Source organism: Oreochromis niloticus, linkage group LG11 (assembly GCF_001858045.2).
Source record: "Oreochromis niloticus isolate F11D_XX linkage group LG11, O_niloticus_UMD_NMBU, whole genome shotgun sequence".
NCBI lineage: Eukaryota > Metazoa > Chordata > Actinopteri > Cichliformes > Cichlidae > Oreochromis > Oreochromis niloticus.
In genome coordinates, this window is record NC_031976.2 from 114,749 (window position 1) to 135,527 (window position 20,779).

Genomic DNA, 20,779 nt, shown 5'->3' on the forward strand with positions numbered 1-20,779 from the left:
TGGTAGCTCAGTGCTATAACCTTTTGAAACTGAAGATCCAGAGACTACAGCCCAATGGGAACAATGTGCACCAACTATTGTGGGAGGAGCTAAAGGTAAATGGTAAATGGACTGTGAACCAGCTTCCAGTTTGGATTCGGGAGACAGACACTATCTCTACTTTCAAGATTAGGCTTCAAACTTTCCTTTTTGCTAAAGCATATAGTTAGGGCTGGACCAGGTGACCCTGAATCCTCCCTTAGTTATGCTGCAATAGACGTAGGCTGCCGGGGATTCCCATGATGCATTGAGTTTTTCCTTTCCAGTCACCTTTCTCACTCACTGTGTGTTAATAGACCTCTCTGCATCGAATCATATCTGTTATTAATCTCTGACTCTCTTCCACAGCATGTCTTTATCCTGTTTTCCTTCTTTCACCCCAACCGGTCGCAGCAGATGGCCGCCCCTCCCTGAGCCTGGTTCTGCCGGAGGTTTCTTCCTGTTAAAAGGGAGTTTTTCCTTCCCACTGTCGCCAAAGTGCTTGCTCATAGGGGGTCATATAATTGTTGGGTTTTTCTCTGTATTTATTATTGTGCTATCTACTGTACAATATAAAACACCTTGAGGCGACTTTTGTTGTGATTTGGCGCTATATAAATAAAATTGAATTGAATGGTTCTTATATAGTGCTTTTCTACCCTATCTGAGCACTCAAAGCGCTGTATACAACTTGTTCATTCACCCAATCACACCAGCACTTTTCTAGGCTTTCAGTGCTACCTACCATTCACACCCCGATGGATGCATTGAAGAGCAACCTGGGATTAGTATCATGCCCAAGGATATGGGCATGATGGCATGTAGACTGGGATCAAACCAATAACCTTCTGGTTAGTAGGTGACCCGCTCTACCACTTGAGCTACAGCCACAGGTAGGCACTGCCGAGGCCTGTATTATGTAGCAATGAGTTTAATATGATTAAAAGCAAACCTTTGAATTTACCCTGAGCAACGTTTTTAAAGCCCCAGAAAAAGGCTGCTTTACTGGCACCATGACCAGGTGGTGGTGCCACCATACCATGCTAGGAAGCACTTGGCGTTTATTAGAGTTTTCTTTTTGATAATTGGAAAAATCTCCTTCTGTTGCAACACTTTTCTTTAGCACGCGGAGATACTTCTGGGACATTTCATTGTTAGTAACCTTCTACCCTCGGGAGAAGGAGTCACAGATTTCCACAGGTCTCGGTCTCTATGTGTGGTTTCCTTTACCCTCGTAGCTGTGTGGCATAACATCCTGCAATGTGAACTCTGTATTATTGCAGGTCTTTACCTTACAATATAAAGGACTTCGCAGGGATTGCTGTTGTGATTTTAACACTTTATAAATAAAACTGAATTAAAAACTAGAGGCAGGTAATGAGGTTCTGTCAAGGCAGAACTGAAGGTGCAGGGTGTTTATAAAAATCAGCAGGTTGGACTCAGGTTGAGGTGTCACTGGCTGCTCACTCCTCAAAGCATTCAGGTGAGCAGGAATTACACAATAAAAATAGAAATATGCCTAGTGAGCGCAGGTTACCTCACTGACGAGGTTAAGAGCAGCTTTAAGCTAAATGAGCTGGAGTAGGCATTAAGGCCATGTACACACACACGCACATGCATGTTTGTGTGCGTATATATATATATATATATATATATATATATATATATATATATATATATACGCACGCACACAAACATGCATGTGCATGTGTGTGTGTGTATATATATATGTACATATATATATATATAAGCAAATGTTTTTCACTTTGCTATCATGGTGTATCACGTGTAGAATTTTAAAGTGAAAAATGAACTGAATGTATTTTGGAATAAGGCTGGATCATGACAAATGCTGAATGAATACTTTCTGGAGCCACTGTATCTGAAACAGTACCAGTGATATTTCTATTTATTTATATGATGTTCCTCAGAGCACCTCAAACATATCAGCATCATCAAGTCCTTGATGCATAGAAACACAATGTTCCCTTCATGTCAACCCTGGAAGGCGTGGAGCTCCTGCTCACTGAAGCCCTGATGCTTCAACAACCTAAAAGAAGAGCACACAGGAAAGGAGGTCAACACAAAGCTGAGTCAGTTCACGCTACACATGGAAAATGTTCTCAGTCTGGTGTTGTTAGGCCCGTGCAGCTGAATGTTTTACAAAGATTTCAGATCTTAAAAAAGGTGGAAAAATATGTGCCATTAATTACATCAAGTCCTTGGGAAAAAAAAGAAAAGAAAAATAGAGCGAGGAGCTGAGGCAGTTTGGCCTTTGAATTTATAACACATTTATTATTTAATGATCATATAAAAATCTGAGACTTTGCCAGAGTCTATGTGAACATGCTCACTGCCTGTTTCAATTATATTTCTAGGACGTATCACATGACTGTATTGGCGCTCTTAAATCCTGTGATTGCACACCAAGTGAAACAGTGCAGTCAGTCAAACCTAACAGAACATAGATCTCCGTGAGGACAGCTTTTAAATAAAACACTTTGTCAGAGCAGCAGTACAGTTGTGTTACCTACCCGAGTGTTAGCTCTGTAAAGGCTGCAGGGCCACAGACACACACGTAGGATTTGGACCCATCAGGCTTGGAAAGCATCTCAGCAAGTATGGGCTCGTTCACCTGACCCTTCCAGCCGGTCCAGCGTTCACTGGGCTCAGAGAGGACATGCTCCACCTGAAACCTAACACACAGCAACAAACTGAAGACGAGACACGAGAGCCATTTTACATGTAAACATATCTCCACAGCCATTCATTTCAATTGAGAAGAGGTATTTTTCTGACACGCCGGCTTATTGAAGCTCCAAAGGCTAAAACAAATATTGAACCAGCTATCTAAATTGGCCATAACATATTTATGACATAGACATTTAACAGGATGCAAAAATCCACTGGCCTAAACTGGTTACTACTCCTCTCCTCATCATCTCTCTTTCTCTGTATTTTCTTTTTCTTTCTTAGACCTTGGGTTCTTTTCTACCAATGAGTCCACCCTGCCGTTTGTTCACATACACCACCTTAGAGGCTTGTTGTTAACACGTCCAACAGTGTCAGGCACTCCCCAGGTGCACAGCTCCTATACCTGTCGTTATTAGCAGCCAGTTCATCCAGTTCAAAGCGCCAAAGAATGTCCTCTTCTCGTCGGTTAAAAAAGAGCAGCTTTGTGTTTCTGGAGACACACAAACATGTTGTAGGTTATAAAGCAAGCAGCCAACTGAAAAACACTACAACTGTTTTCTCAAACTAATGTCAAGAGCACAGGGAGTTCACTGGTAAAACACCAGAGGTTACAGTGCACACAGGGCATGTAAGAACACAGTGTCAGATCCTCAAACAAAATATAATCAACCACCCACACATGACAGACAGATGTTGCAGCCAAACACTTTTGTTTTCGCATATAAAATGATAAAGTTTGTGCAAACGTATTTGTTGTTTTGTTGGATTTGCAAGAATTAATCAAAGATGGTGAGTGGGTGTGAGATACTAAAGCTGTTGCACAGCTAACCAGATCCTTCAAGCACTCCAAAGCAGGGATGGGAATCAAGAACCGGTTCCCAGAAGTCTAATTCCTTGTTAGTTTGCTTGCCTATCCATCCCACAGTTCCCCTTGCACTTCATAGTGCCACAGTTTTCAGAGTGGATGGACATGACTTTTATTTCTATAAAAGGAGTGCGATGGTGAAGTGCAAACTGCATCCAGCTGCTAATGCAACTTTAGAGCTTTGCAAACATGCTAATGCTAATCTAGCCAAAAACCCAGCGACGTTAAAGCTGAGTGAATGGCGACCCCGGCCCAGCAGACACACTCTAAGTTTCAACAGTTAACATGAGCACTGATGAGCAGTCAGCCTCCATTTCTACAGTACAATCACCATGGCAACCACTTTCATCTTTGCTTTGTGGTCACACCTAAGTACTAAGAGAAAGATGACGTGTGTCCTCATTAGGACAGAGATCAGTGTTGGTGTGTGGGGCTGTAGCTTTATGTGTTTAAATGGTGATTATCAGACAGTGTGTTTCAGTGTGTTTTTTGGAAAAATGCAAAAACGGTGTAAAAAGTAGTGAAACAAATTCCTGGAAGGTAACGTACTGCATTTTATTTAAGAAAAGTGACCAATAAGTAACTTTTTTGAGTAATGAAACCCAAAACTGATCACAACAAAGAAGGGAAATATCTCTCCAGTACGCACAAACATTTGACCCACAGCATGCAATGAATGTAATGTCTTTGCAAGTCATCTTTTTTGTTTGCATGTTTGTTTCCTTCTCTTGTTGCTTGTTTGTTTCCTTCTCTTGTTGCTTGTTTGTTTCCTTCTCTTGTTGCTTGTTTCTTTCTCTTGTTGTTTGTTTGCTTCTTTTGTTGTTTGTTTGCTTCTCTTGTTGTTTGTTTCTCGTTGTTTGTTTGTTTGCTTCTCTTGTTGCTTGTTTGTTTCTCTTGTTGTTTGTTTGCTTCTCTTGTTGTTTGTTTGCTTCTCTTGTTGTTTGTTTCTCTTGTTTGTTTCTCTTGTTGTTTGTTTCTCTTGTTTGTTTGCTTCTCTTGTTTGTTTGCTTCTCTTGTTGTTTGTTTCTCTTGTTTGTTTGTTTCTCTTGTTGTTTGTTTGCTTCTCTTGTTTGTTTGCTTCTCTTGTTTGTTTGTTTCTCTTGTTTGTTTGTTTCTCTTGTTTGTTTGTTTGCTTCTCTTGTTTGTTTGTTTCTCTTGTTGTTTGTTTCTCTTGTTTGTTTGTTTCTCTTGTTGTTTGTTTGCTTCTCTTGTTGTTTGTTTGCTTCTCTTGTTGTTTGTTTCTCTTGTTTGTTTGCTTCTCTTGTTGTTTGTTTGCTTCTCTTGTTGTTTGTTTGCTTCTCTTGTTGTTTGTTTGCTTCTCATGCCCTGGGGCCTGTTCTTCGTACCTCGCTTACTACATCCAAGATCAAATCATCGCGCTAACTTTGAGCTCGCTAATCCGGTTCTCCGAACACACCTGTTGTTGACGATTAGTACAGCTGGCTGAAGTAATCTGAGATCACTGGGTGGCTTAAAAGGGGCTACGCATCGATAGTAGAAACATTGATCGGCAACCCTGTGATTGGTCGGCGAAGATGTCGAAGGAGCGCGCGCAGTATCTCACGGCAGCAGAGCAAGAACTCTTGATTGAGGGATTTCAGGAGTTTCAGAGTTTAATTAAAACGCAGGGGAACACTGCAAAGGCTGGAAAAGCAAGGAGAGAGGGCTGGCAGAAAGTTGCTGACAAATTAAACTCGTAAGTGATCCGTGATATTACATTATATCATGTGATATTATATTATACCACAGTATATTATATTACATCATATCCTCTTTCACATTAGAGCCACAACAGGACCCACTAGAACATGGGAAAAAGTAAAAGTGAAATATAAGAATATTCCACAGAATGGTAATATTTATCACTTATATTGCTTTTAGTCTATGACAAGAGACCCTGGAATAATCTGTTTGTTTGTTTATAACAGCAACCAAGAAAAGGGCAGAGCAAATAAAGACAGGTGGTGGTCCTGCACCCCCTCGTCACACCCCTTTTTGTACTGTGACATTTATTGACATTGTGGGTTTTTATGTGTGTAGTTTGAATAACACTCCATCACTTTTACCTGTTCCCATGCAAGGGGTGACTGAAGCATGCACAGTAAGTCGGGAGTAAGTATATACAGTACAGTAAGTATATATATATATATATATATACATACATATATGGAGAGAGAGAGAGAGAGAGAGAAAGGGGGAGGAAGAAAGTAAATAATACCCTCACGGGAGAATCGATATCTCTCTATGAGCACACCGTCGCGCTGAGCTAAAGGATCCTGTCTATCCCACAATATCCGCTAAATTCTGTAAACTCTCCTTATCAATCTTGCACCTTCCTTGCTCGCGTACAAACGGACAGGACATGGCTGCGACAGACTTCCCAAATCCACCTTCGCTTTTATAGCCGTGGTCTCTCATCTTGATTGCACGTAGTAATTTACTATTACTACTCTAAAATATGAATTACATCTGACATGATCTACTACATGTAATAGAATGATTAATAGTACATTTCCCTTTTTTTCGGAAATGACCTGTATGTATCTGTATGACATCAATAAAAGAATCAAATGCTGCATTATCTTTAGTTACATTGATAATATTTATTTATGGTAAAACAGTGGCGACATATCGCTCTTGCTTTCATATAACTGCAGCGGACATACCTGAGTGGCCGCGATCTAATCCTGTTTACATAAAGTAAACCTGCTCCCGAGCAGGCTTACTCTTACGGATCTGTTGCTATGACAGCAAGTCCCAGATGAGCTTCGGAGAACCGAACGATCCAAGATCACGCAAAATCGTCAACATTCAAATCCGGCTAACTTACTTAGCGAGGTACGAAGAACGGACCCCTGGAGACTCCTGATACAGTTCGGGGAGGTGACCAACAACCAGATGGTTGCTCCAAGTACATTTATTTATATAAATGAATGCACTTACTGATCAGCACTGAATACAAAGGTGTCACTTATAAGCGATGCTTCTGAAAGTTTGCTCCTACCCGATGGTTTCGATGTCTTCGAGGGCCGCACGGATAAGACGAGCCATGGGCGTGAAGCCTGTGCCTGCAGCTATTAAGTAAAGGTTTGTAACATCACGAAGAGGGCGGAGACTGAAGGTGCCTTCTGGACTACTTACAGCCACACGGTCACCTAGAAGAGTAAACGCGTCATTATTACAACATTTTACACAGATTAAACACCTTCATCAAATCAAAATTAAAAACATTATTTACTGTTAGATGGCGAGCTGGTCGTGTTATTGTGCCACATGTGGAAATGCACACATTGGTTTTTTCATTGTACTTTTGTTTGTTACAGGTTAAGCAGAGAGAAGTCACTGGACCTCATCCATGTTCCCAGCCACGCTGGGAGGTGCTCCCTGAATGTGACTCACCGACACTCAGGCTGCTGAGGTGTGGGGTGAACACTCCACCAGGGTAGACTTTGATCATGAGGTAGAGGTCTGATTCCTGTGACCAGTTCTTAGAAGCTGCTGGAAATATTTGCTCCACTGGAGTGTACGGCCTCACTACCTCCACGTCTGCATGTAGATGACAAACAGCAGTAAGATTTACAGCTGGGGCCGTCTCGGTGATGTCACACTCTCAGAAACAGTCCAAGGTCAGAGCTGTTTCTGTCTTTGATTCGCTGCTATTGAAATAATAAAAATATGCTGAATCAGTTTGTATCAAACTAATATCAGCATTTTACTAACTGACCTGTCATCACTTATCTAGCTGTGCTCATTTTTAACTATAGTAAGGCTTAGAATAAGACTGATGGAAATAGTTGCCACAAAAATGCACAGTGATGTAAAAAATCATTACATAAAAGTTAGAAATCACATATGAATTGAATTACACACATTTGCAGGTCACTGAGTAAAATAAGTAGTGATCCCCTACAACCTAGCCACAACTCTGTCTCCCACACAAAGGCTGTGCGCTACATTATAATGAACCAATTAGTCAGATACTCATGAAGTAACAACCAAAGAGCTGTCAAAGGACATCAGGACTGCAGACTTGCACTCGGGAGTGGAAGAGTACAAACCCCGAGATGTGTACAAACCTGGTGACCATCTACTGTTGTGCTTGCCAACAAGGGGCTCTCCACCAAGTGCAAGGTCATGTTTTCCATGTGGTTCAAATACTTATTTTACTCAATGACATGAAAATCACTTTACAACTTTTATGTAATGTGTTTTTCTGATTTCGAGTTTCCGTCCTCTCCACATCAAAATGAAACGAGCACAATAATTAGAGACTGCTGATTTTATTTGGAGGTTAGCAAACGCACACAGGCTGTAGCACTGGGGACCAGTTTGTCCCACTGATGAAAGAGGGCAGCACATTATTCTGAACAGGACGCCTGCAAACTGAATGCAACTGTTTTAAGACACATTAACAACAAGGATGTGAATACTCTGTAACACTGTATGAACTGTATACTTCATGGTTGTAGATGATAATGAAACATCCTCTCTGACACACAATATAAACTTTCTAACACTGCTCTATTTTCAGCAGGCTTACCACACCTGCTTTCCACAGGTGTTTTAAGCTTCCTCTAAACTGGAGCTTATACACGTTTCACCAGCTGCTTGTACGACTGCTCACCTTGGATGAGCGCTTTCAGATAGACGTGTTTCCCGACTGGCACATGCATGACAGTCCCAGCAGGGAGCTGCAGTCTGAATAGGTAAGTGTTGTGGTTCACCTCAGTCTTAGACACCAACACACAATCCCGATAGAAGAGAGCTGTAAAACAGAGAACAGCAATGTGGTCTCCTATGTATCTTTCTTTTTATCTGAGCACACAGCATGCAGGAAGCGAGTGGAACGATGTAATCCAGTGACGATGTGAACAGGCTACACAGGCACATCTGTGATGTTGTTGGAACCCACCTCGGTCCTTTTGGCGTACAAACGTATTATGGGACTCCAGAGGTTGACCGAGGCTCGCCCATTTTCCGTGAGTACCTTTGCGTATGCTAACCTGGATCTTTCCCACGGAGAAAGCAGTGTGAACTGTAGATGATAACAACTTACCAACTTAAGGACAAGAGCAAGACAGTGAATATACATTTTACAGAATCTGTTTTCAAAGATGTTGTTCACCTGCAACATTTTCCTCAACTTCATCAGAGAGACCTGCAAAAGCACGACAGTCGATTTTACAAACAAAATCATTTATTCATAAGCTTGAAACTCACATTAGGGCTGTGTTGACAGAAGCTATGCTAAAAGCTGGAGGAACAAGAGCAATCTCCACAGGAGAAAAACTGGGGCTTCCAGAAGTAACAGCACTTAAAAATCTCATTAGAAATTCAAGTACTTCTGGCACCAAATCAAACCATAATCTGATTTTAGCTATCTGGATACCACCGATTCACACCTTTATAAAGTTAAGCAAAGACCAAGACTACAACCCCAGCTTTCAGATCGTCTGCTATGATGAAATGCTTAATGACAGCAGAAAGAGAACCATCTGCTGTGACTTGTGAGGGGTGAAGAGAATAGAGAGACAGCTATAACACATGTGGGAGCTAACAAATATCTCTGTATTACTTCCATGACTGAGGAATGCTTGGGTGAAAGCTCTTGTATAGCTGTGGTCAAACGTTTACACATCATGGACACGAAACTCAGGCTCACTTTGGGCTTTTAATGATTTCTTGGAACAGCTCTTTTCCCAAAGTGGAATGATAAAAAACAAGAATTGAGCACACAAATTTAAATCCATTTTGTATTTTCTCTCATCAAAGTCAAACAGATACATACAGGCTTAAATGCTGTACATACATCCCAACTAATACTTGATTAAATGTGTCTCGGTATGTTGCACCTCGAACAGTTCGTTTAAATTGGTCAGTTTTACACATATCTATACAGTTCAGCTCGGGGCTTTGGGAAGGTTAATGTTAACCTGCTTTATCCAAAACAACAGCTGTGCGGTCTGGGATCACTGTCCTGTGGTGTTTTAACTGTTTAGCTGCTGGTGTGAGGTCAAGTTGAAGAGTTCAGAGGTCACCCTTTTTATGCACCAGGACCACTGGCAGCAAAGCAGCCCCACAGCACGATGCTACCACCACCATGCTTGACAGCTGATAGGCTGTTCTTGGGGTGGCAATAAGCTCAGGAGGGAGAGTGGGTCATCAGCTGATCTACCGATGTGCCCATCAGAGTACGAATGCGTATCAATGTTAGATAGAAAGAACTTAAGCACAGAAAAAAGGTGCTTGAATGGGTGAATGAGGTATGCTGTATGAAGCACTGCTGCTCCCGCTCTCGTCAGTGTAGCTCAGTGTTTGTCTCATGTGATCAGAAAACTCTGAGTTATTGTAGTTTACTTTTCATAGATACACCTGTGCTGCCCGCCCTCGCAGCAGGGCCACGTTGATGACCCCAGGAGCCTTTTACAGCTGAGGGGTAAAAAAAACAGACGGTACGTTTTTTAAGTAGTGTATCAAACTTCCAGCCCAGGAGCTCTCTTTAAGGCCTCTTAGCTTAGTGCCACACTATCTCCTTACACAAAGTCTGCTATGAGTGACAGGCAGATGATAACAACAGTTGCAATAAAAATGTTTCTGCGTTTACCAGATTGGACGAATACAGCTAAGAGTTGGGCTTTCATTATTAATCTGTTTCTATTTTATTTAACAATGTAGAGTGAAAGACTGCTGCAACAATACAGCGTAGTATGCTGCGTAGGATCGATGCAACACCGCAATAAAATACTCACGTAAATGAATCATGTAGGACATTTTCCCCAGCAGCACCTCCAGTCGAAGAACACCTGCCTTTAGATCGACAGTGGTACAGCCTGAGCTGGGTATCTGACACATACAGATGGTACAGTTACTGTGTGCACAGCTGGTACTGGTTGTACTGGTTAGAGGAATGAAAGCAACACAGGACACAAGTGAAGCTCAATAACAGTCAGGGCCTGGATGCACACAGTGTAGAGGGGGGGGCATGTGAAGAGCTCCATCTTACAGCACATCACAGGTGGAGCGATTACCTTTCTTCTGGTATAAACAACCAGATGAACAGTCCCATCAGTCTGGAACCAATCGTACCTGCAGCAGCAACAGGAAGAAGATGATATTGTCACTTGAGAGCTTCCTTAGATGTATCAGATGTGTTCTTTAGGTGTTTATTGTCCTTCATACCGAGGGCGAGAGTCTTTGTCTGGAAGGGGAGCCACTGAAGTCGGTGAAGCGAGGCCAGTCACAGGTGGGGGAGGGATGATTGCTATGGCAACAGACAAAACCATGTTTGATGCAGCAAAAACTTTCAGTTGGAATAACAACACATCATACTAAACATGAACATTCACGGCATGACTCGATTCTCTGAGCTCATTTATATTTATGTGCATTTATTACAGATGTGCCAATAAACTGGTCACAGCTGCATACATGTTTATTTTTTTAAACACAACTATGGCAGCACCAGGATGTAGAGTCACAGCAGTTTCTACATGTATACTTGTGAAAAGCCCCCCCCCCAGGACAAAAAGTGTAACAGCTTCATAGACTTAGTTAAAGGTTGTGTTTTTCTGCAGAGAGTGTAGACGGATGTAAGTCACTGTGTGTACCTCTAACAGCTGTGGCGGCCTTGGTGCTCATCCTGCCCACCAGGCACTCTTTCAGCATAGACTCATAGTTGACCCAGCGATGGACCTGCTCACAAACAGACATATACACTCATCCAAGTCAGTCTCACCCCAACCGGTCGCAGCAGATGGCCCCGCCCCTCCCTGAGCCTGGTTCTGCTGGAGGTTTCTTCCTGTTAAAAGGGAGTTTTTCCTTCCCACTGTCACCAAAGTGCTTGCTCATAGAGGGTCATATGACTGTTGGGGTTTTCTCTGTATTTATCAATGTAGGGCATAGGTGTCAAACTCTGGCCCACGGGCCAAATTTGGCCCGCAGCCTTATTGCATTTGGCCCGCGAGGCCATACCAAATTACTATTAGAGCTGGCCTACTGGTATTATACAGCTAATATATGTATTGTTTAGTATTAAGCTTTGCTTGTTCCATATTCAATTTTTCAGCAAAACTTGTTTGAGTCCATAAGAAAAGATTCATTCTTATATCTGGAGGAAGATTTTTTTTTTCAATAAATATTAACGTTAGCCCGCGACTTTGTTCCAGTTTTGAATTTTGGCCCACTGTGTATTTGAGTTTGACACCCCTGATGTAGGGTCTACCTTACAATATAAAGCCCCTTGAGGCGACTGTTGTTGTGATTTGGCGCTGTATAAATAAAGCTGAATTGAAGCTTTGAGCTTACAAATCTATATCATACTGCAAACAAAAGTCCTGCTGAAGTCTTGCCAGAGTTATTTTCACCTCTGCTCAGCTTTGCCCGTTAACAAGGCCCCACTTTCACACATAAAGCCAACAGGAGAGTAGTTTTAATTGACTGTGAGACTGATAAAGAACTATGTCACAGTCTGACGCCAAAATCTAAACTGAACACATCGGCATGACTAAACAAACAAATCCTGACTAGAATAAAGAGTGGACATGTGAAGTCGACTCTGTAACTGATTTATTGGTGGATTCCAGTGATGCTTGATAGAAAAATGAGCCTACAGTCGCTTCGTGTGCACACTGGTAAACCAATTAAACGTTTACCACTTATCATAAATCTGCAGATGCATTCCAGACTTTTTACTGTATCTTAATCCTGAAAAAATGTCAATGACAAACATGGAAAAACGTATTTTACTGTCACTTTACTCCCTATACAATATACTGCATTTACTTTTTTCTTCCATACCTGGTCAAAGAGTTCAGTTCCATCTACTCCTGCTGCCTTCATCAGCTCCTCTTCTCCACCAGGGTGGTAGTCCATGTAGGCGCTCACGTTATACACCATACCTGTCAAAAACATCCACACAAAGTTTTATGTGTATTAAGTTCTGTTTGTCCTCTGCAGACAGAAACAGATAAAAACAGGAGTATGAAACGATTATTCAATATTATCATATTTTTAATTAATTACATTTTTAAAATTACACAAAATACACCACAGCAGAAAACCCAGTAAAGGTCCCACATCGTGAGCATGCACACACTGCTGAGAAATCGGCTGTGTTAGCGATCTCTAACCAAGAAGCAGCAGAGTCTGACTGGGCTCCACACAGAGCTGTGCAGACCTCGTCCTCAAAGGCTGCAGCACGTCTGCTTTACCTTAAATGAAACCGAGCTTCAAACTAGGGCTGGGCCATATTTATCGAATATACTTGATGTATCGCGAGTTTTTCCACGTGCGATGCATAAATGGCTTTATTGTAACCATTGAGTATACGTTGCCATGGCAATATTAAGCCGTCTGCATGTAATTCACTGAGTTTTTTTTCTCCCACACACTGCAAATGCATCACTAATTCCCCCCTCCCAACCTGACACACTGCACTCAGCATGCGTGTTTATTTACTACAACATCGGGAAAAACATGGTGACGGCGGGAGTTTGAGACGAGTGAGGGAATGAGACTCGCTGTCGGTTGGATTTCACCAGTCGATGGTTTTTGTAGTCGCTGTCTACACTTTTGTTTAGACAGTTTTTGTTTAAGCACAAAGGGGCACCTTTTTAATTTCAGTTGTTTTGTCTGATGAAATATTGCTCGATGTCCTTTTCTGTTGCCGTGATCTTTTGTTAAATATCAGTGTTGGAAACAGTATCGTCACTGTGAAAAACCTCTGTGGTTAACCCTCATAATGTCCTCCCGATTTCCACACACCTGTGGTCCTCACGGGATCCCATTTCATTTGAGTGTTTTTAAAAGTATAAATTGCCAATCAATTCAGTGTTACAGCTTAGTTTTACTTAAGACCAACACATTAACACAAAATTTACCCAACATTTTACATTTTTGGGCCACCAGACCTTGTTTACATAAAGTACACTGTGTTTTTGAGTGAAAATAAAATGTTTAGATTATTTTGAGTATTTGACTAACCACAGAGTGCTGTATGCTGATTTTTAGTGAGAATGTTTTTTTGAAGCATTTAAAATTTTTAAATGGCAGCACATAGTCACACTTGTGGTCCTCAGGGGACAAAAATGTCCTCATCTGGTTTGATTGATACTTAATTAATATGAAGTGGATTTTTTCCCCACTTCTAATTAAAACTTAATTCAAACATTTTGACACTATTTCTTTATTCCATTTCAAATGTATGTCTGATAAAACCTCATTTATACAAAATGTTTCTTTGTTTTCGGGTAAAGAATAAATTAAATGATCAGTTATTGTGATTATCGTTTCACAGCCAGAGTTGGTTGCTTTAACAGATGATCACAGACGAGTTTATGTCAAAGTTAATTTAGGAAGCTGTTTTTAAACTACTTCAAGTTTTTTACTGGCAGCGAATAATCACATCTGTTGTCCTTTGGGCTCAAAAATGACCCCGTCTGCTTTGACTGTTTATAAAGCAATAAGTATAAAATATCATCCATCTCTGTGTTTCAAGGTTTTATTCAACTTTATTCCAACTCATTACCTGACACACTGGTAGGACACCGGTGAAGGCAAACTTTCATAAGGACAAAAGCATGTCCATATTTGACACAAGTGCAGGAGGAAGCTCAGGTTTATTCCTCTGTACTGGTCCCATCATGGACAGCTTTCTTTTCTGCAGTTGCAGGCCAAGGGTCATATACAGTAAACAAGTTGTTACAGGAAACCTTCTGCAATGTTAGGGGCAACTCGCATGTCCTGACTGCAGGCCAGGCGGTTTGCCATCGTACACTAGCATGTTCCATGTACAGCTGGACCTGGCATCACATACTGTCCATGTTTTTATCTCATAGTTCCCGGTTTACCTGGGATGTTCTGTTGGAGGGGACAGAGTCCTCTGAAGGGGACTAGGCGCTCATACACAGTCACATCAGTACCTGCATCTTACATCTTATATTACAATGGGAGCACGTTTCTGTCATGAACGACGATCATCTATTGTGTCTTTATCATGAAATGATAATCATCTATGATTAATCTTGTGTCAGCATGAAAACTTCCCTACCAGACTCAGGATGTCATAAACTGGCCGTAGCGACTCTACTGGATGCACGGCAGTAAGAATCAACATTCCCACATATGCCTACAGCTGCATTCGATCCATTTTTCTTCCTCACCCTCCTTGTTTGTCACTGAGTTGGCTGTAGAGCAGGTCATCTGCTAATTGGATGGTTGTTGGTTCACTCTCTGTGTGCTCTAGTCCGGAGTTCTTACCAAGGTGTCCTTGGGCAAGCTCCTCAGACTACCATGTCCTGGATGCCTGAGAACCTACTTGAACATAGTTCAGATTCTTCATCACTTTCCTTCACTTCATAGCCTTCTTCCACTTCTGCAGGTGGGTGATGTGCTTTTTCAGAGAGAGGGTAGCATGTGCTCTAAATGTTGGCAATATTTTCTATATCTTCTAACCCTGGATCTTCCTGAACATTGACTCTTCCTCCTCATTATACTAGAGGACAATATGTGCTTTGTTCTACTGGTCATTGCTTTGCACAACATGGTAAAAAAAAAAAAGGATGCTCACAAGCCTCCAGTGCAGTGGAGGCTTGTGAGCATATTTTGTGTGTATGTATTATTGTAGGGTCTACCTTACAATATGAAGCACCTTGATGCAACTGTTGTTGTGATTTGGGGCTGTATAAATACAACTGAATTGAATGTAGAGCACCTTTCTCCTCATTGTGCTGCCTGTTGTTGTTGTTGTTGTTGTTATGACCTTTGTTTGACCCCACACATCAGTGATCCAAGATCAAAGATGTTTGAAAGCAGTATGGTGTGAAAATACGGCCTTTTGCAACACTTTGTACTTTGGGGACATTTTTGTCCCCAAGGACAGCAGATGTTATAAAATCCAATAAAAATCCCATAACTCAAATTACTTAAAACTTATTCCAGTCATGCACAGCATAGTACTGAATAACTTCTGTTATTTTCAGACCATTTGATGAATAAAAAACACATTTTTGAGAACAAAAGATTTCTTTAGAGGACAAAAATGTCCCAAGGACAACAAAAGGGTTAAAATAAAACATTTCAATTCATTCAGATTTTTTGTATTCAAAGTAGAAAAACATACTGAACGGTGGATTTGAATGAGTACAGCTGTGCAATGTTGGGCCTTGTATGGTTGAGAATCACATTTGTTTTTGGAGGTTATTCAGACATATTGTGATATATATCGTGTATCGTGATGCAGCCAAAAACATCGTGATATTAGACTTTCCTCATATCGCCCAGCCCTGCTTCAAACCAGCGGTATAACAGTGACATGGTCGATCATCTGTGAGGACACATGAGACTGACACTAATATGGGTTATGTTATATGTGTTAGCGGGCCTGTAAGGTCAAAGCAAACAGTATTATTGTCAGTGAATAAAATTCTGCTGTAGGTAAATCAGAAGGACGTGCTCACTGAAGTAAACTCAATAAAGCCGACACCATTTAGTATTTTGTTTTCCTTAGATGCACTTTGTGGTTCATGGTGTTCGTTGAATTTTGAAAACTGAGCAAAATCTATTACACATTACACTCTGCAACTTTACCAATCCATGAAGGGAAACGGTTTTTAACAGTTACCAGGGGAAACCACAGAAAAATGACAAATTAAAAGTGCTAAAATTGACACAAACTCCACATTGTGTCATGAGCCTGTCAACATAGATGGCCTTATCAAAAGGACAAACTTCACAAAGAGAAGTGCCATTAAGTTTTCTCCAAGAATAAAGGCCCCTGCAGACTCACCTCGTATACAGGTCCAGCAGTCCTCTCTCCTGTTGTGTTTCCGCAGTTCTTCCTCAGTAACTTCAATGAGGCGCCCCCTGAGTCCAGTAAGATCTTTTCCACTCTTGGCAAACCGAATCCAGTCCATGAGACTGTGGCCCGGCTTCAGTGCCACCTTTAAGAGCAGAGTCATGAAAAACGTTAGGAACAAATTTTAGACAGCAGAGCTCTCTGGAGCATTGTGGAAACTCAATTTTGCTAATATGCCAGATGTTAATGGTGTGACATTCAAAACTCTAAACAAATAAATACCACTCTCTAATGCAAAACATAAATCATAAACTGGCCATACTAGCAACCAGCCATGTTACTTCACGTACACGACACCTGATGCATCCCCACGAAGCAAGCTCTGACATTATTTTACGTTTACTTATATAGCAGAATATTTGCTTCCGCCACTGAAAAAACAACAAACAAAAAACATTTTCATTTTGAATAAATTAGGTATGAACTCGTTGTTGGATTCGACATTTTCAGAGAACAACGTGAAATCTTGATTTATATGTGGCAAAAAGTGTTCAGTTGTTTTCATGAGCGGAAACGACGACACAGTTGTCTCCAGATTACTCGGTTATTCCCACTGTGAGCTTATTTTATGTGCCAAGTTGAACTCACTGAGTTATTTGCCAGAACAGAAGCTTTGATTTATTAGAATAATAAAGAGAAATGTAAAAAAGTCAATTGCGCAATAAATATTTTGGAGGATAATAAATAAATGGTTACAAAAGTAAAGAAGGGAGAAAGCGCATCAACACAATAAAGTATGTAACGGGCGTGTGCGGGTTTCACGGGTGTTTGGGGGATCCAGAAAGTGAGTTACCTTGTTCCTCCCGGACTGGCCGGACGGAGAGACCCGCTGCTGGGAGCTCGGTGCCGGAAAGGACTGGGTCGGGACGTTTAACATGTTGTGAACGGTCCGGAAGCAGCCCCACTTTCGTACAAACCCTGTTTAACCAGCGGCAGTTTAACACAGTCACACACAAACACAGATATCATAGTGCTGTCATGGTGTCGGCGGTGCTAGCTCCCTGCTTCTCATGACACATCTCAGCCGAGTAGTGTTGCTAGGCTAAGCTAGGCTAACAGGTCAACGTACTTTAGAGGTAAATCTAAAGAGTGAGATTTCGACTGAAGTTAATGTTTGCGAGTTGAAAGAAATATTTAAAAATCAAATTCAGTAGTTCTCCTTATCCAGGATGTAAGTGCGAACTACCGACTGGCTTAAGCTTCCGTAAATAAATAAGACTACATTTGTCGCACAATCTGACGACAAAGTCAAGACGTGAAGTCATCATTTTGCGACGTCGCTGCTTCGCGACCAAACAAGTTTAACGTGAGCAGATTATCTTTCTGTTTTCCTACGATAAAAATATGAATTTAAGAAAATTCTCGATTATGATCCACCAGATTCTCCCGTGTCTTAGAGCTGAGATAGTCATAAGTTTGTGGACTTGCCCAGTTGTTTAGCTTCTTTCTAGACTTCAAATCAGCTAAAGCCTCTTTCCAGTCTTATTGACCGAAGCTCCTGAAGTGCAAATTCATTGATGCTGTTCATACTTTTACATAAATTCATTTCAGCTCAGTTTTATTTTTATAATAACAAATCACAACAAGAGTTGCCTCCAGGTTTATATTGTGTGACAAAGATCGTACAAACCCCAACATTCAGACTGCACACAGTTGGCAATAGTGGGAAGGAAAAACTCCCTTTTAACAGGAAGAACCTTCCAAACAGGCTCAGTGAGGGGCAGCAATCTACTCCAACTGTAAACACTGTAAAGTGAGTTTCATCTTTCATCAGTTATTTATGTTTTGTTGCTTTCATTCTGTATTATGTGTGTATTTTTCTAAATCTATAGTTTATTCTTCAATTCAGCTGCCAGTACACTAATCAATGCGATTTGCCAGATGTTTCCAACACAACTCTTTCATATAAACACGCTTGTATCAGTAAACCCCAGGTTAACTTAGCAGGCTGATAACCAGCATCATGCAACCACTTATCCTGACTGTCAGTGTTAGGGGAAGTGCTTCCAGGTCATGAAAAGATACTCTGGATATGTTGAACTTGCTTCATAGTACAGAAGGCTCAGAGTGAACTCTAGAGTTACCCAGATAAGCCCAAACCCTGCCTTGTAGTACAGGCCTCAGGGTTTCCTCTGGGTGCTGCAGTTAAGACATTTACAAACAACATCAGCAAAACATTGGTGACACTGTGTGATCTCTTTGGTAGGGTGTCACTACAGAGCAAGAGGAGCTGCATCAAAAACAGCACTGATTACACCATTCAGAAAAACTCACAACAATTCAAAGTTAGCTTGAATAGAGTCGGGTTAGTTACACTGACATGAAAACACACCTGAAATTAAACTGCTGAAAAAAGTGACAACAGATGAACTGTTTCCTCCTTCACTCCCGCCGTCATCTTCCTCCTCCTCCTCTTCTGAATCTGTCTGGTTGTCAGCTGGCATTGTGGAAATGTGGCATGTTACACAGCGTTTTTATCTTCATTTCAATGTTACTACTGTGCACTCTAAAAGACATCATGGGAACTGGAGGGTTTGCTTTTCAAAGGCTAATCTGCTAAGAGGATTAATGGACAAGAGTACCCAACCTTCACAATAAAAGTCTGTATGTACCTAGTCAAGACTCACGGAGAGAGGGTTGGTAGAGAGCAGCAACGTTAATGATGGCCAGGCTTCACGAAGTGTGTTATTGAATAGTGAACTCAAACTGTTTGGTAAAATGTAGTCTAAAACTATAATATGTGTTCTTGGTTCATTACTTACTTGGACTTGTGTTATTTTATATTTTTCTTGCTTTGCTGCTGTGCTGGTTTGCAGTAACTCATACCCCAGCACGTGGAACTTTAGTGGGCACCGCTACAAGTTGTTCTATGTTCCTCCCTGCAGGTGGCAGCAGAGGTCAGCAGTAATGACTGAATGGGTTACATCAGTCTTTGTGGATGTTATTTTGTTGCATGGATGGAATATCAACTCAGAGTTAGAGCTCAGTTATGTCAGATTGGAGTGGACATGTGTTAGGATTTGAAAGTGTCATGTTTGTTGCCTCTTCATGTTCATGTTTCAGTCCTTTCTCTTTACGTTCTCCCTCTGCTTGAATCTTGTGCAAAGTGTGTGTATTCTCTGTCAGTCCCAACTGTACTATATTTAAATGAGACTTTTGCTAATGTGCATGTCACGTAGCAAATAGTAACTATAATTTTCCTTTCTATCTCCTTTTTTGTCAGTCCTTCTATGTGTCCCTGCCTCCTAGCAGATACAGCTGAAGGCCGGATAATTACAATTTCAAAACCATTTGCCAGATCATTACCAGCTAATCCCATGTTTGGTCTGATGAGTCACGCGTCTCATTTGCCACGGTGCACGCAGCTTGGGGCCCTTTCACAAACACTGGCCAAGGACCACCAGCCTGCCCTTGGGGGCCACCACACTGCTTGGGTTGGGCTTGGGATGGTGGGTTGTTCCTCCACGACAATCAGGGATCCATTACAGAGGAAATTAAGGGACAGAGTGTGAAATCTAGACAAGATTTTTAAAGATTATTTGGCCTTGTGTTTGTGTGCAGACTAAAGCGATGCACTTAAGCAATCATTGAGTGAGGATGAAAGTCCCATTCATTTTTGCTTTATCCATTTGTATACTCTCTGTTCATACATCTTTCAGCACTCTGCACTATAAATTAATGTTGTAATCACTCCCACATATAAATCTCATAGGGTCCCTCCTGTACCTGCTACTTGTCTAGAACATGCACTACCAGCCATATTGGTTAACAATTAACAGGAAGTTGGTCTAATGCAGATAATGAAGGAGACCTTCGTAGTGTTGGTTTGAATAAGTACAAATAAAAATTTATGCAAGCTGTGTGCGAATTGAGAAACCTAAAAATATCAGCGAGGAATCATTTTTAGCTTATTACAGTCTGAAAAGATTGAAATATACAGTTTAATTTACCAAAAATATTTAAGCTCTGAATTATGTAGTAGTGTTTGAAACGTGACCCTTGTGCTGAGGATTAAAGTTTCACGAATGAACACATGAGTTGTTAGGGTTTGTGTGCAGTGGCTAATAATTGATTAAACAATAGGTACGTTCAGCAGCTGATTCTCATGATGCCACAGACAATGAGAAATAAGGAGATGTTGTTTGTGGCAGTTAGTGCATAGAGAGACAGAACAGAGAAAAAACCCTAAAAGACTTGAAGAAAAGTGGGCTGTTACAGCCAAATTTTTATAGTTCAGTTTAAAAAAACACTCCAGTGTCTGAATTTGAATAAAGAGAAACTTCACATTTCACTGAGCCTAAGACAGCAGAAAACATGAGGTCGAAATGCACAGCACTGCTAAGGACTAC

General features: G+C 41.1%; 1 protein-coding gene across 2 annotated transcripts; it reads right to left on the reverse strand.

Annotated features, from left to right (window-relative positions):
• Positions 1–1,897: 1,897 nt before the first annotated feature.
• cyb5r4 (cytochrome b5 reductase 4) lies at positions 1,898–17,628 on the reverse strand. Of its 2 annotated transcripts, none has more exons than XM_025911710.1 (15): positions 17,224–17,628; positions 16,362–16,515; positions 12,374–12,474; positions 11,185–11,269; positions 10,757–10,838; positions 10,606–10,663; positions 10,327–10,420; positions 8,703–8,735; positions 8,490–8,612; positions 8,202–8,342; positions 6,977–7,123; positions 6,582–6,732; positions 3,116–3,202; positions 2,553–2,714; positions 1,898–2,068 (listed from the first exon to the last, which is right to left on the reverse strand). In XM_025911710.1, exons 1-15 carry the CDS (start codon positions 17,305–17,307, stop codon positions 2,014–2,016), a joined length of 1,557 nt encoding a protein of 518 aa, XP_025767495.1. In that variant the 5' UTR covers positions 17,308–17,628; the 3' UTR covers positions 1,898–2,013. The 2 variants fall into 2 exon arrangements, with proteins under 2 accessions (XP_025767495.1, XP_019210092.1); XM_019354547.2 differs by lacking the exon at positions 17,224–17,628 and adding an exon at positions 16,721–16,802.
• Between the last annotated feature and the right edge of the window lie 3,151 nt (positions 17,629–20,779).

Coding starts and splice junctions, on each gene's coding strand:
- cyb5r4 (XM_025911710.1), bottom strand. CDS start 17,307: ATGTTAAACGTCCCGACCCAGTCCTTTCCGGCACCGAGCTCCCAGCAG. Junction 10,664..10,756: donor GACAAAGACTCTCGCCCTCG/GTATGAAGGACA, acceptor TTGCTGCTGCAG/GTACGATTGGTTCCAGACTG. Junction 10,421..10,605: donor TTGTTTATACCAGAAGAAAG/GTAATCGCTCCA, acceptor TGTATGTGTCAG/ATACCCAGCTCAGGCTGTAC.